The sequence below is a fragment of the Pelodiscus sinensis genome, chromosome 28 (assembly GCF_049634645.1).
Source record: "Pelodiscus sinensis isolate JC-2024 chromosome 28, ASM4963464v1, whole genome shotgun sequence".
NCBI lineage: Eukaryota > Metazoa > Chordata > Testudines > Trionychidae > Pelodiscus > Pelodiscus sinensis.
In genome coordinates this window covers 1,573,562-1,589,458 of record NC_134738.1, presented here as the reverse complement: position 1 = coordinate 1,589,458, position 15,897 = coordinate 1,573,562, and the positions used below count along the sequence as shown (strand labels likewise).

The window sequence follows — 15,897 nt, the reverse complement described above, 5'->3', positions numbered from 1 at the left end:
TTGCTGAACTGGTAGCTCTGACCCGTGCGCTCGAACTGTCAGAGGGAAAACAGGTCAACATCTTTACCAACTCCAGATATGCTTTTGGAGTACTACATGCTCATGCTGGTCTGTGGAAACAGAGGGGCATGCTGACAGTCCAAGGCTGCCCGGTCAAGCATGGGGCCCACATTCTTCAGCTCCTGGAAGCAGTGAAACTCCCCTCGGCAGTGGCGGTGGTACACTGCAAAGCTCATGAGAGGGACGACCAAGATGTGGCAAAGGGAAATGCCCAGGCAGACAGGGAAGCCAAGCGTGCTGCCACCTGCAACCACTGGAAGCAGAGAACGCACAAATCAGACCCTTAAGCCTCACCTCTCGAAAATCTGTCAAGAAGCCTCCCTACGGTAGTCTGATGCTTTGCCCATTGTTTTGCTCCGCATCCGCGCTCTCCCAAAGGGTAGATTAGGGCTTAGCCCCTTCGAAATTATGTTTGGAAGGGCATGGCCTATGAATGGGACACCGGCTCTGGCAGGGGAGTGGGAACTGGGATGCGGCTTTTTATCTCAGTATATGTGCTTTCTGTCTGCTGCTCTCTCTTCTCTTCACAGGTACACCAAAGACTCACAGCCTCTTCTGCTGGATGCCCCTGTCCACTGCTTGCAGCCGGGAGACTCCGTGCTCGTTCGTACCTGGAAGGACGAGCCTCTCCGGGAGAAGTGGAAGGGACCCCACACCGTCCTGCTGGTTTCCCACACGGCAGCAAAGGTTGAGGGACACAAAAACTGGATTCATCACTCACGTCTGAAAGTAGTGCCCACATCGCCGCCAGCAGAACAGTGGACCGTCCAGCCCACCAGAGCCTCATCCACTGATGCTCTGGGACTTAAGTTGTTGTTTAAAAAGCGCTGAGGGATTAGGGGTTCGGTTGGGAACATAGCTGCCCTATCCAGTAGACTCACCATGGGTTCTAATGCAGAGTTTGCCCTACTAATACTTTTGGCCACAGGTGCCAGTCTCTTGTTGTCTCCCGTGTCACCCTCCACGCATGCAGGATGGGGAAGGGCCTCTACAAACTTGGCTACTAACACATATGAAGCCCTAAAGGTTGCCTTCGCCCGCGAATTTAATCCCTCACCATGCAGCAGGGTTACCTAGGAGAGCGGTTCCCCTCTCATAAATGACCCCAGTTCCTTAGCACTTAATCAGCTTTTGTCCTCAGAATATGAGAAAACTCAGACCAAAGTTTGTTGAGTATTCTCAAAGGAGGGAGCTGTTGGGGTCACTGGGCATGATCCTAGGTAACTCGGGGGAGTGGAAGATCACAAGAATCGATGAAGCACCCCTGCTCTAAGCCCAAGCACCCTAAAAGCACCCCCCTTCCGCCCCTTCATCCCCCCCCCAGGCATAACTTTTCCCTGGCTCGCTAATAGCTGGGAACGGCAAGACAGACCTTGAAGTTGCCTAGTTACTATCAGTGGTATAGAAGAAGAATTCAGATGTCTCTGTAGAGGGGAGGAGGAGGCAGCATGTCCCAGCGTGGGAAACTTGCTACAGTCCACTATTTTCCTTCAAGTAAACAACCTGGGTATATAAGGAGGGAAAACTGCTTCTGTTGGTGTGCTTGATCTGAGGTGTCTAGTCTCCTGGCACCTATTTGAGCATTCAAATAAACTTTTTTTGCTTCTCCACACCGGTGTGTTTATTGGAGCGCGCACACCGGGCACCGAACCCAGCTGTTGCCCCCCCTCGGGCACTGTGTGCCGGCAACAGTCAGGCATGTGCCTGCCCACAGCTAAAAGCCCCCTACCTCCCTCCAGCCTAAAGAAAGGAGCCACAGGATCCAGGCACCAAAAGATTTTTTCAGGGGGGAACAAAACAGGGATGAGAGGGGAGTGAAGTTAAGGTCAAAATCAGGAAACCAGAGAGAGAGATTGAGAGACACACACTCCCAACAGCACCTGCTGCTCCTCTGCATTAGGTAAACAAATTGTTGGCCCACTGAGATTACACCATGCCATTTGTCTGTACCTGTTATTCTAGCTTTATACTTAAAAGTGTAAACGCTTTGGGACAGGGATTGTCTTTTTGCTCTGTGTTTGTACAGTGTGTTGCACACTGTTCCCTGTAAGCTGGGTGCTTGTGTGGCCGCTCACAAGAGAGTCCAATGCTGCCTAAGTGATTAGCAGAGCACCCACAGATGGGTTCTTTGTTTCTACTGGTGGTGCACATACTTCAGTGCATATAACATTCATTCTGCACATGGATGGAAACAATCTGTGCACAGATAGAAAAGATTACAGGGAACATTGCTTGCACGGTGGGGTCCTGGTCTGTGACTGTGGCTCTCCTAAGTGCTATGATAATACAAAATAATAGTAAAAACGTGGAAGGAGTGGCATTGAAGTGAGTCAGAAAATGGTTGGAGAGACAACGGGGCTACGTAGCTGGCATTGTAGGCAGGCAACAGATTTAGGGCTGATTTATGTTCAAAACTTAGATTTCCGGGGGGAGTGGTGAAAACGCCACACTGCTAAGAAATGCAGCAGTGCCTACCACACCCCCAACGTAGACAACAACAGGCTGACGATTTTTCCATCGACCTCGCCACTACTCTTGCGGAGGTTGATTAACCACCAGGGAAGGCACTAGCCCTCCTGTGCCTCTAGTCCAGCAGTTCACGACCACCCGGCCGCGGCCTGCTGCCTGGCCACGAACCACTGGCCGCTGGGCCATGGTGGCTGTCCAAGCTCTAGCTGGTTGCTCCCAGCAGCTCACCTCCAGCAGCTGTGGCGGCTCAGGAGGAGGCTCCTCCCTCCCTCCTCCGTGCTTGGGGAGACGCGCTTGGAGTGGGAGGAGGCGCGAAGGAGGGAGGCATTCCCACTGCCAATGGCCACTCCCTCTGCCCACATGGCCGCTTTTGCCACCGGCGGCAGGAGGCGGCTCCCCAGGGCTCCCCGCTCTCCCCCCCTCACCCGCACAGCCACTTCAGCTGGTGGCAGCACTGGGGCTAAGGCAGCAGCAGGAGCTGGCAGGGCAGGCGGCACTTTCCTCCCTCCTCGCCCCCGTAAGGGCAGCTGGCCGGGACACCGCGCTGCTCCCGTCATGGGGGCACAGGATGCACTCGGGGAGGGCAGGAGCGTGAAGGAGGGCTGCTCTCCCTACCCACATGGCACTAATGGCCATGCTCCCTAGAGAGGGCAGCCTCTCTCTGGGGAGTGCAGGGTGAAGTGGAGGCAAAGGGTTCATGGGGCAAGAGGATGTTGGCATGAACTCTAGAGGTCAGAGGTTAAAAGACATGGGGCATAGGATTGGGGGCCAAAGGGTGTGACGCACTGGGGGGCGAGGGGCTGGGTTGGGGCTAGGTGGGCCATATCATTTTATTTGCATATTCATTATTTGCCAAGCATTTGTGAATGGATTTGCTGGTCCTCAGCATAAAAAAGGCAGGGAACCACTGCTCTGGTCTACAGGTTGTCTATGTTGAAGTGCTACAGCTGCACAGCAACTCTGGCACCGTAGTCTTTTAAGATAGACAGTCCCTTAGACAAAAGAAGCTACCGTGCACGGAGAGTTTTAAAGATAAGGAGAAAGAGCTTGAACTTGCTGTAGCATAGAAGGAACAATGTAGCTGTGTTGTCCTGTTGTTTCTGCTCCAGTGAATAGTTGATTTTCACATGTGGGGGAGGGAAACCAAGGGCCAAAACTACTTCTGAAAGACAGGATCTTCCTGTGCAAGACTTGATTAGCTGTTCTGAGAGGACCTGTAGGCTGGTCTCTATCCCATCCTTAGTTTGCAAGGAGAATAAAAATAGGTTTTGTGGTGAAGCGGGCAGTCCAGACTATGCTTTGAAGAGGCAGCTGATGTGGAGAAGCGAGAAAAGACAAACCTAGGTAAAACATGGCAAGGTGCGTATCCTATTTCATCTCATTCAAAAAAGACACATTTTGCTATTCAAATAAAGAAACGATTGGTTTATTACATTGAGCACTGGCCGGCCGGCCAGCCATTTTTATTGTAAAGCCAGAGGGCATTTATGAGTCTGCTGTAGTGATAAGTCTAAGTGGTTTCTTCTTATTGAGCAGCAGATTAACATAGTGTGTGACAGTAACCCTAACAAACCTCCTCTCAGTATGGCACATAAAGACAGTAGCTTGACCAGAGCCAGAGAGTCCAGTTTTGCTGTTGGCCAAGTCAATGGGAACAAAGCAAATGGCAGAGTTGGGTTTACAATACCATAGATCCTGCCTTCTATTTCCATTCTCAGCCCACACTGCTCCCTTCTGAAGACACTGCCTCACTCAGTCTATGACTTCACTACAAAATATGTTTTTTGCTTTGTTTTTAAACAGCACAACAAACAGCTAACTCATTAGCTAGCCCTGTCCTACTGTAAAATTGTAGTATGGCTAAGACACTACTTTTGACCAAAAGGTAGATAAGATTAGCACTGTACCTCTGCTGATGTGTGGCCTCCCCTTATTTAATTCACATTAAGGGTATGTCTACATGACAGCAATGTCGGCGTAATTCATATTGCTCAACCTGTGAATAAACCACCCCTGAATGACACTGACAGCGCTATGAACATGAACTTTTTTTATGCCAATAAGAGAGCTCTCTCCCATGAGCACAAAACATCTCCACCAGCCATTTTGCAGCAGCGTTATACACATAGACAAGAAGGCTACATCTACATTGGCCGCTTTTCCGGAAAAACTTGCCAGCTGTCTACACTGGCCGCTTGAATTTCCGCAAAAGCACTGACGATCTCATGTAAGATGGTCAGTGCTTTTGCGGAAATACGATGCTGCTCCCGTTCGGGCAAAAGTCTTTTTCCGAAAAACTTTTGCGCAAAAGGGCCAGTGTAGACAGCAGAGATTTGTTTTCCGCAAAAAAGCCCCGATTGCGAAAATGGTGATCGGGGCTTTTTTGCGGAAAAGTGCGTCTAGATTGGCCACGGACACTTTTCCGCAAAAAGTGCTTTTGCGGAAAAGCGTCCTGCCAATCTAGACATGCTTTTCCGAAAATGCTTTTAACGGAAAACTTTTCTGTTAAAAGCATTTCCGGAAAATCATGCCAGTGTAGACGTAGCCGAAATGTACAGCAGGACAGGGAAAGCTAAGTTTTTCTGCTGTAACACAAAGCTTTTGCAGTGAAGATATAACCTCAGACCAAAGAGAACATGAATTAGGTTTCAGAACAGAGTGACTTCTTGCAGTCAGCTAGCCACAGAAAAGGTGTTAGATGCAAGGCCATGTCTGTGGACCAGAGTTGTGCAGCTTTAACTATACTGTGTAGCTAAAGGGGCTTAACTGAGGGTGCAGTTACTGTACAGGAAGCGGAATAAACTATTCCAGCACAAAGCACCTTTTAAACCATTATAACTGCAGCCACAAAAGAGGATGTACCAATATACCTCTAAGTCACATCCTTAACCAACAGTTATATTAATACAAAATGTCTGTGTGTGGACTAGCCATGAGGCAGGTAGAGTTTCTGATTTGCCACTTGTAAATTACATGCTGCTCCTATCTTTTGATCTATATGCACAAATAGTCAAAGTGACATGGAATGTTAATAGTTTGCTTCTAACAAAGGCCGTGTTTCGATTTAGACATGCCTTGCATTTTAAACAAATGATTTTCTTTGTGCTGGAAAATAGAGCATAAGCTTGTAGATTGTACGTCTCCCACACAAACAGTGTTAATGTTTTCCCCATGAAGAGTCTTGTATATTCTGTGCCTCAGCTCACTTCAGTTGGTCAGTAAGTTCAATGGCAGAGAGGAGAAGCCTTAAGGCCTAGCGGTGTTCATTTGCAGACAAATCAAGTTACAGTAGCATTAAGGCATTTGGTTTACAGTAGCATTTGGTTTAAGCTCAGAATCAAGATGGTTGTTAGCTATCCCTTCCCTTTATGCAGCAAGATACCTTCCTCTCGCTCAGATAACTCAACTGTAGACTGGAACTGGAGATTATAGAAAATGTCTAGTGCTCCTGTTTCCCAAACATGGCTTCAAGAAGTCTTTCCAAAGCCTGCAAGCAGAAGTAATTCAGCCAGGCAATTCTGCATTGGACGCTGGTTCAAGGCATGACTGGCTCTGGTAACACAATTAGTGCACCATTGCATAATTTAAGCAATAGAAGCATATAAGAGTCAATTGGCACTGACTAGCCCAAGTTAATTCTAATAGCGCTACCTAAAGCTATTGGGGAAAAAATCTGTTTCTCCTCTAATCTGTATCTCTTCTCCCCATGACAATCAGCTTTGCATGGGTTAGTCTTCACCACCACACAGCAAGAGTAGAACTTTCCTATAGTCTCCAGAAGTGTCTCCCTGCAAGAAAAGAAACAAAACAAACAAAAGAGATGATTAGATGTGCAACAAGTGTGTAAGAAAAGGTTGCAGTATCATTTACACCAGTTTGAGATGGTTGTAGGAGCTGTCTCCATGTGATTTTGTATTTCTTTGCTGATGTAAGATTCAATAACATTTAAGATGCACCTTTCATCTTGCAGTACGTGACACACATTGATCGTGTATAAGTGCACATTGCCCACTACTAAAATGTAGTGATGTGGATTGCAGGAGCTATTACTGTGCACAACACTACCCCATAGCCATTTTAAGACAAAGCTAATACTCTAGCCAATGGAAAATTCAAAGTTGATTATTAACAAAAGCAAACAATAAGGATGAATTGAAAAGTCACTACAGTATTAAAATATGAAATCCAAATATTGGAGTTCTTTTAGATTAAAAAAATACTGTCCATTAACCCTTTGTGGAATCCAAGCCGCTGTTTCTAAGGGTATGTCTGCACTACAACACTATTTGAAATAACTAGCGCTATTCCAAAATAACTTAGTCCATGTCTACACAGCAGGCAGTTATTTCGAAATAGTGTCAAAATACTGTCAGGATGAAGGACTTCTTACTCTGACTCCTGTAAGCCTCAATGTATGAGGAATAAGGGAAGTCGGAGGAAGAGTGCTGTTTCAAAGTAAGTTCTGTGTAGATGCTCCCTATTTCGAAATAAGCTATGCAATTGACATAGCTCAATTTGCGTAGCTTATTTTGAGTTAAGCCCTGCAGTGTAGACGCACCCTAAGACTCCCAGTTTATAAGTATAGACAATTGACAAAAAGTGTCCTCTGACCAGAAAACATTCATCTGAATTTCAGGTCCATGTTGCAGAAGGTGAAAGCAAAAATCTTGCTTAGGCTACGTCTACACTACATCTCTCTTGCGCAAAAGCCTATGCAAATGAAGCACAGATTAGCATATTGCCCTCATTTCATTTGTGTAATTAATTAGCAGCTGCTTTTTGTGCAAAAGCTTGTTGCTTGTTGTTAATTATGCAAATGAAACACAGAAATATGCTAATCCACACTTCATTTACATAGGCTTTTGTGCAAGAGAGGTGCAGGATAGATGTAGTTTCAGAGAGCCAGTAAACAGCCCATACAAAGGGCCTGGATAGTGTTATCTGAGTATTCATAGTAAGACTAGTTAGTCTGTGTGACGGTGCATCGGGGTCCCCCCCGAGCCTGCATCCCTGTAGCAGCCAGAACAGACTCCGCCAGCCAGTAGAACAGGGGGGTTTATTGCTTCTCCAGGATACAGCACAGCATAGACGTGATGCAGTTACAGGAGTCAGGACCAGGATGCCTCAGACCCCTTGGGTTAGGGGGTCCATTGCCCCCTAAACTCTCAGCATTCAGCTTAGTCTCTTCCCTTCATATTTCCCCGCCAGCAACTGGCTCGCTCCCAGACCCTGCCCCCCAGCCAGGAGTTCGTCTCCGCCTCCCTTCCTTTGTCTCTCCCTCTGGAAGAAACAAAGGGCAGGACAATGTAGCACTTTAAAGACTAACAAGATGGTTTATTAGGTGATGAGCTTTCGTGGGCCAGACCCACTTCCTCAGATCAAATTGTGGAAGAAGACTTATTATCGGCACAGGCTGGGACTCAGTGTCTGGGCCAATACACATTTGGGTGAGTCACTGGGAATCACACATCACAGCACAGGGGAACCCCGGGTTACAGAGCAGACAGCACCCCCGCTACGTCACAGTCTGGAATGACTGAAAAACTGTTAAACCACCCTAACACCAACATTTCTAAGAGCAATGCAACTCAGGATTAGAGCTGAGTCAAAATTTAAAATAGTGTTCAGGATTTCTTTTCTGATTTTTCACTTCTTGCGTATTTCCCTCCCCCTTGCTTTCCCCTTGTCATTTTCAAAAAGATGATGATTTCCAACAAACAAAAATATATATCAAGAGCGGACAATTTCTCACGCAATTTTTTTTCCCCATAAAAAGATGTTTGATGAAAAATAGCTTCTAGTTTGAAAACTATCAACCAGACACCAGACACAACAGATGAGAAAAGTGGCTAGTGCTGTGTGTGGCAAGACCATAGTTTTTAGCTAAGGAAAACTTACCTTGATGAAGGAGTAGAGAGATTTCCCATACATTCTCTTGAATTCATGCCTAATATCCAACATATCAACTTCACAGCGTGACACCATCACTCGAATGAGCGTATCATCATCCGTCCCTAAACCCTTAAGAGAAAAGCAATCTTTGTACAAATATTGTGCATTATGGGTAAATCACTATTACAGGTCCTGGTTTCATCCCTAGTTTCTGGGTAGGAAATTAGTCCAAAGCATTTTGCATTGAATGTCACAGAGCTCCCTATTTCCAGCAAATAATTGGGCAACACCAGTTTTGTCCATTAACAGAGGAGGAGAGAAGATCCATAAAAATCACTAGGGCTATGTCTACACTGGCACGATCTTGCGCCAGAGCTATGCAAATGAGGCTAAGCGTGGAATATCGCCGAGCCTCATTTGCATATCTAATGAGCCGCCATTTTGAGGAAGAGGCTCTTCCTGTTATTCTTTTCAGGAATAACAGCATTGTGCAAGAAGGTTTTTCTTGCGCAAAAAGGGGCAGTGTAGACAGCTCCTTCTTGCGCAAGAACCTCTTCCGTAAAAATGGTGGATGATTAGATATGCAAATGAGGCTCGGCGATATTCCACACTTAGCCTTATTTGCATAGCTCTGGCACAAGATCGCACCAGTGTAGACATAGCCTAAGGATACTGCCAATATTCCCTTTAATCTTTGTCATCCATATAAGAAATAAATGTTTTTATGTGCATCTAGCTGTGGAAGCTCTGCTGGGCGGCATTTGAATTTCTCTTGACCAGCCACACAAGCGCCCAGCTTACTGGTTACTGCCCCCTCTACTTTCCCCTGCAGTATTAAATCCAGCTGTTATTTATTTTAGCATGCCTCTAGATTTAATTGGGAGGGAGGGAGAGGGCACACACACACAAAAGTGACTTACCTTCATGGAATAGTATAATCTTTCAGCAAAGTATGCATGCTTATTCCTTATGCATTTTACTGTGGAGAGAAAAGAACAAGAGAGATTTTCCAAACGGTTACATTTCAAGGCTGCAATTACTGCTTACAGCTCCTGTCAGATCTCTCTGGGAGATGCAAATGTCTGTCTGCAGACCCAGTTATAGTATAGGAGCCAAAATGTTCACATCCCTGACTATTAGCCCACGCAGCTCCAAGGTATAGACTATGTCTACTACACTACACTACACAACTTCTAACAATAAGGCTATCTCAACACAGCCCTGTGTCTAACAGGCAGGCCTTGTAGCTGCTGTCTGTCCACACTTTTGCTGACAAAATACTTCTACTCCCCCATGAGTAGCGTTTGCTGGCAGGAGAGCAACCCCTTTTGGTTTTGGTGGGGGAGCATTTCTGACAACAAAAGTTTTGTCACAATTGCCAGTGTAGATGTTGGCTTGGTTAGAGGCCCTTGGACACGCTGATAAACACAGCAAGTGCAATGCAAAAGAAAGAGCCACTTCAAATTAACCTGAAGTCTTGTCCATTGCTGTACAGGGAATTCGTTAAAGTGAGGTAAGTTTCAGCACCATTAGCAATGTGACAGCAGAAGCAAAGGAACTTTTGCCATATTGTTCATGGCCACTTGCTGTATTTGCTAGGAATAACAAAGCATGACCTGTACCCAGCACAGACACAGCTACTGGCCACCGTGGCACGTAGTTCTTATAAGAGAGTGGGCAAGAGACAGCACTGCTAAAGAAGAATGTACCATAGGCCATGCCTAACAAAACACCTTTGTCTCCTGCAATGGAGAAAGTGGTTTTCATTGGAGGGGGACACACTTGGGCTATGTCTACACTGCACCTCTCTAGCACAAAAGCCTATGCAAATGAAGCACAGATTAGCATATTGCCATGCCTCATTTGCAGGGCTCGCCGAGCTGTGGCGAGTCCTGCTCACCAGCCGCACTGTCCGGCGATCTGCGCATGCTCAGACTGCCCAAACCCCGTTCTTCCGGGTTGTCGAGCCCTGATTGTCGAGGGCTGCTCATTTGCATAATTAATTAGGGGCTGTTTTTGTGCAAGAGGCTTTTGCGCAAAAAAGAGCTGGGTAGACGGCTCCTTTTTGTGCAAAACCTCCTTCATGGCAAGAGCCGTTCTGCCTGAAAAAATAAGGAAGAATGGCTTGCGGCAAGAGAGGATTTTTGCACAAAAAGGAGCTGTCTACACCGCTCCTTTTTGCACAAAAGCCTCTTGCGCAAAAACGGTCCCTAATTAATTCTGCAAATGAAGCACAGCAATATGCTAATCCGCATTTTATTTGCATAGGCTTTTGCGCAAGAGAGGTGCAGTGTAGACGGAGCCGTGGTTGCTTTGAGAAGCAAAGCAGATCGCACACACCAGAGGTTCCTTGCATTATCCCTCTCCCCATTACTGTGGTCTTTGTCTATGCCCCCCCCCCCCATCCCTTTCTATTTCAAGGGCTACCTATGGATTTTATGTTAACCAAGATCCGACTCTGCAGCTTCCATGCTCACAGTTGACAGAAACAATTCTTTCCCAGTCTGCACCCAGATAGTCTGTCGGGAGACTAAACGGCCCTAAATGTAAAACTACAATACTCACCCACAGCTAATAAGGCATCTTCCAGGTCCCCTGACATCTCAGATTTAATGCTTTCTGTAATGTCCTTCTTAGCAATCCTTTTGTATTCATCGAAGACTGGAAAAGAAAGCACACTAGTGACAAGTCAGCAGTAAGATTCATCAGTGCGGTCTACAAAGAATTAACCAGTTTGTCACGTTTAGCCACCAAGGACTTTATAATTGGTTTTCTAATTGGTCTGTCAGTAGTTGCTGGTAATAGTGTCATGAATTACTGCTTAATGGTGTGAAGTTGTTTAGCGTACCCACTTGGCGAGGTTTGCCATAAGTATTGGCAACCAGCCAGCTCTGCAAGAGCCAGTAGCAAGATCTGTTGTTTGAGAACTTCTCATCCAGCAGAACGGTGCCTGTATTGCTTTCTTTCTTTCTTTCCTGCAGGGGGAGTGTTGGCAAGAAACTTGCTCCTAAACCAGGGTGGGCAGTAATTTTTAATGGGGGCCATTCCAAGTTTTTGGTAAGTGGTCAAGGGCCGCACTTCTGTGGAGGGAATGTGGGGTCTGGGGCTGAGGGTGGGGTGTTGAAGGGAGCTTTGGATAGAGGATTGGGGTGCAGGAGGGAGTGTGGGGTCTGAGAGGGAGTTTGGTGAAGGAGGGGATTATAATCTGGGGCATGCACTTGAGGTGCAGGGTCCAGGAGAGGTATGGGTGCAGGAGAGGATTCTGGCCTGGGGGAAAGGTGCAGGAGGGGGTGCAGGTTCTGGGAGGGAGTTGAGACCTGGAGAAGGGAGGAGAGGGGATATAGAGGGTTTGGGTGGTGGCCTGGCGCAGGCAGCTAGGGGTGAGATGGGGTGGGATGACAGAGGCAGGCTTTGGCTGGGATGCGCTTACCGAGGTGGCTCCCAGCCAGCAGCTCTGCAGATTCCCTGCCTGTGTGCTGGATGGGCTGTTCCATGTGGCTCTGCTCCAGCAGTGGGAGGGAGTGAGGAGACTTCATTCGCTGTCCCTGCCTTCAGCAAAATTTCTCAGCTCCTATTGGCTGGAAACTAGCCAATAGGAGCTGAGGGATTTTGCTAGGGGGTGGAGACAGTGCGCAAAGCTTTATTCTCCCTGCCCAGACTGATTGATTGGTAACTGGTTAAAAGACAGGAAACAAAGGGTACGAATAAATGGTCAGTTTTCAGAATGGAAAGAGGTAACTAGTGGGGTCCCCCCAGGGTCTGTACTGGGACCAGTCCTATTCAACCGATTTATAAATGATCTGGAGAAAGGGGTAAACAGTGAGATGGCAAAATTTGCAGATGATACCGAACTGCTCAGTATAGTTAAGATCAAAGCAGACTGTGAAGAGCTTCAAAAAGATCTCACCAAACTAAGTGAATGGGCAAAAAAAAAATGGCAAATGAAATTTAATGTGGATAAATGTAAAGTAATGCACATTGGAAAAAATAATCCCAACTACACATACAACATGATGGGGACTAATTTAGCTATAATTACCCAAGAAAGAGATCGTGGAGTCATAGTGGACAGTTATCTGAAAACATCTACTCTGTGTGCAGCAGCAGTCAAAAAAGCAAACAGAAAGTTAGGAATACTTGAAAAAGGGATAGAGACTAAGAAAGAAAATATCTTATTGCCTCTATAAAACCCTGGTATGCCCACATCTGGAATACTGCGTACAGACGCGGTTGCCTCGACTCAAAAAAGACATACTGGCATTGGGAAAGGTTCAGAAAAGGGCAACAAAAACGATTACTACGTTTAAAAGGCAAAGATGTGGCGCAGGACCTGGCACAAGCCGGTCCTGGACCTACTTCTCCTGAGGCTCTTCAGTTTAAATGTCGTAGGAGCTGGGTTGCCTGCATGCCCAGCTCCTACTACATTTCAACTGCAGAGCTGCAGTGGCCCCTTATCGACTAATCGTGTACGCAATACAATTTGTATCGAGTACATGATTAGTCATTTACTCGATACTTAATATCCTTAGTCCATCCTTGTCTCTCTAGAGTTCCTTTTAGATGAGAGGTGGGAAACCTAAGACCTAGGGGCCACATCTTGCCTGGAGTCAAGGCTCTCCACCCAGAATTGGGGAGCTCATGCTAGTGCTTCAGCCTTCCCCCGGCCCCCACAGGACTGGAGCTCACAATATCTACTAGCCTGGGCTCCCCTATGCACTGGTGTGCTAGAGAAATGTGGGGAGTGTCTTTCTGCTTCTCAGTTGGGGGCTCATGTCAGGGAGGGTTTGGGGGCTTTTTTGCTTCTCGCTTCTGTGTGGCCCCGGCAGATTTTTCTGTGGGTTAGCGACCCCTGACCCCAAACAAGTTCCTCACTCCTGTTTCAGGCTCACAAAAGTGGGTTTCTGTATTAAAATCCTCTAAGGTAGATACACAAGACCAGATACCAGGGTAAGCGTCTGCCTTTGGGAACTGTCCATATCAATCTGCTGAGAGATGTTTGCACACCCAGAAAAGGTGCCTTTAAAAAACAACAACAAAGAATCCAAACCTGCTGAGAACCTTACCCTGTAATAGATGATTTCTATTTCTTGAACAGAGGATGGTCATAAATTGTCCCTCATTTGTCCCCCACTTCTTCTCCCCAGATTCATACAAGCACTGGAAAGAATAAAGCCCACGAGAGAAAGATTAGACCAAAAGCTCACGTAAAGGCACAGAGCGCAAGAGACGTACTTCTGCATTTTTTTCAGGAAGAATAGCTCTTACGCAAGTGGGGGCTTTTGTGCAAAAGGAGCCGTGTAGATGGCTCCTTTTTGCACAGAAGTCTCTTGTGCAAAAAGTGGCCGCTCATTAATTATGCAAATGAGGCACAGCAATATTCCGCTTTGCCTCATTTGCATATTTCTCGCGCAAAACAGCGCAGTAAAGGCATAGCCCCTATGTTCTGGCTCATCTTGGTTCAGCCTCTCAACATTTGCTGAGCTATGTCAATTTTGAGGACTGTCACTCTGCAAATCAATTCCATACCAGGCACATCCCATTTTCCTAGCACAACCAAACCCGAACGTTGCTTTCAGTTATGGGAAGAGGAAGCTGTATACTGAAGTTGATGGTCCTAGCTCTTACTATTTAGGAGGAGTTCATGATCAAACAGACAAACTCTAAAATATATAGCAGATGATGCCTAGCTCTTCTACAGACTTTCCATCAGCATATCTCAAAGTGCCTTCCAGAAGGATGAGTATCCTTACCCATTTTACACATGGGAAAATTGAGGTGCGGTGACTTGTCCAATGTCAACTAGCAACAGATCCAGGACTAGAACCCAGACCTTCCGGATCTCAGCCCAGTGCGTGACACACATGCCAGCTAAATGGCTGATAGGTTAAGACTGGTCTTTAAAAGCCAATGGATGGAAGGAGCCGGTGTTCAGCAAACATCCACAGTGGTGGGGCAGATTTTTCTTTCAGAGTACAAAGAGTTACAGACCTGGGCATCCTGCTGAGCAAGGCCTGCATCCACGTAGTGGCTCTCGTCCCTGTTTCCCTGCAGAAACACAAGAGGGCCGTGTTAGATTCAGCCTTTCACAAGGGCTCATAGAGCAGAGTCTAGCAAGCTTCCTGTCTGAAGCCAGTTCCCAGGCATATAATGAGGACCTATACGGAAGACAGCTGCAGTTGTCCAATGGCTTGTTGCAAGGGGGTGGTGGAGAAAACGCTGTGAAATATTTAAGGGCCTGATTTTATTTATTGTAAGTGGGGTTCAGGACTCATTCCGTCGGATGCTAGTTGGAGCCCAGTGCCCTGAGAACGTACGTGGCTGTAACACACATGGACCCAGATTCCTGCTTCTCCCCCTGAGCAGTCCTGGAGGGGAGCAGCAGGGGAAGGCTGTGGAGTAGGAGAGGGAGCAGGCTGCCTAGGAAAGGGATAAAAAGTTCCAAGTGGCAAAGCAGAAAGCAGGTGAAGGAACCAGACGAGAGGGGGGAACAGTATTTACTACAAACCCGTCTGATCTCTTTTATGCTGGTGTAACTCCATTGACTCCTGACCTACGTCAGCGTATTACGAGAGGAGAAGCAGACACCTTATCAGTGAAGCAAGGTTCATGTTTAGGACTCGTCTACATGCAAAATGCTGCAGCACTTTAGTGAAGATGCTACTGCACCAGTTAGTCCACCGCTGCAAGATGCAGAGGCTACGTCAATGGGAGAAGCTCCGCCCCCATCCACATAGCGCTGTCTACACTAGGGTTAGGTGGGTATAACTGGGTGTGATTTTTCACACTCCCTAAGCTGTCCATTTGTAGCATAGGGGTGGGGAACTTCTTTTGGGTAGGGAGCCGCTGACCCACAGAAAAATCAGTCAGGGGCCATACACAAGTGAAAAGCAAAAAAACTCCAAACATACCCTCATTGACATGGCCCCCGACTGAGGAGACACTCCCCACATTTTTCTCACATACCAGAGCCTCGGGGGCCCCAGGCTAGTAGATTCTGTGTGTTCCAGCTCCACGGTGGGGCAGCCAGAGGGCTGGAGTACCAGCCTCCCCTTTGCGGGGGGAGGGAGGAGCCCTGAACCTTAGGCTGATTCTGGCCCCCGGGCCTTAGGTTCCCCCCATAGAGGATTTGTTCAGCAGCAATAAGAAACAGACTGTTTGTCTGAAAATGGACTTACTGTCGCTAGAGACACCAGCACGCGCCGGAACACGGAAGATGTGTCTGACACAATGTCTTTTTCAAGGGTGGTGCCATATTCTAGCAAAAGAGCACAACACACGTGTATGCTTGCATTTAACAAAGAGAACGTTCCGCACCTAAACAATGTTCATCTTCAAAAAAGTCTACATGTCCAGCCCTGACCTGGGTATCCAGATTATGCATCTTCCCCCGACTTTCTGAACATGCCTTCCTAAGAATGGTCATGTTGAACCTGGATCTTAGTCTTCTCTCCCTTTGCACCAGTGTAACTGACTGCA

General features: G+C 47.0%; 1 protein-coding gene across 3 annotated transcripts in view; it reads right to left on the bottom strand.

Moving 5' to 3' along the window:
- Positions 1 to 3,939: 3,939 nt before the first annotated feature.
- Positions 3,940 to 15,897, bottom strand: part of ANXA4 (annexin A4) — a 37,976-nt gene continuing 26,018 nt past the window's right edge. For all 3 annotated transcript variants that reach the window (XM_006119082.3, XM_075910867.1, XM_006119083.4), the window contains exons 7-13: positions 15,597 to 15,676; positions 14,410 to 14,466; positions 13,485 to 13,578; positions 10,987 to 11,082; positions 9,342 to 9,400; positions 8,428 to 8,550; positions 3,940 to 6,317 (exon numbers count right to left, since the gene is read on the bottom strand). In XM_006119082.3, the coding sequence (XP_006119144.1) occupies positions 6,258 to 6,317; positions 8,428 to 8,550; positions 9,342 to 9,400; positions 10,987 to 11,082; positions 13,485 to 13,578; positions 14,410 to 14,466; positions 15,597 to 15,676 (569 nt within the window). In that variant the 3' untranslated portion in view covers positions 3,940 to 6,257. The remainder of the gene's footprint in view (positions 6,318 to 8,427; positions 8,551 to 9,341; positions 9,401 to 10,986; positions 11,083 to 13,484; positions 13,579 to 14,409; positions 14,467 to 15,596; positions 15,677 to 15,897) is intronic.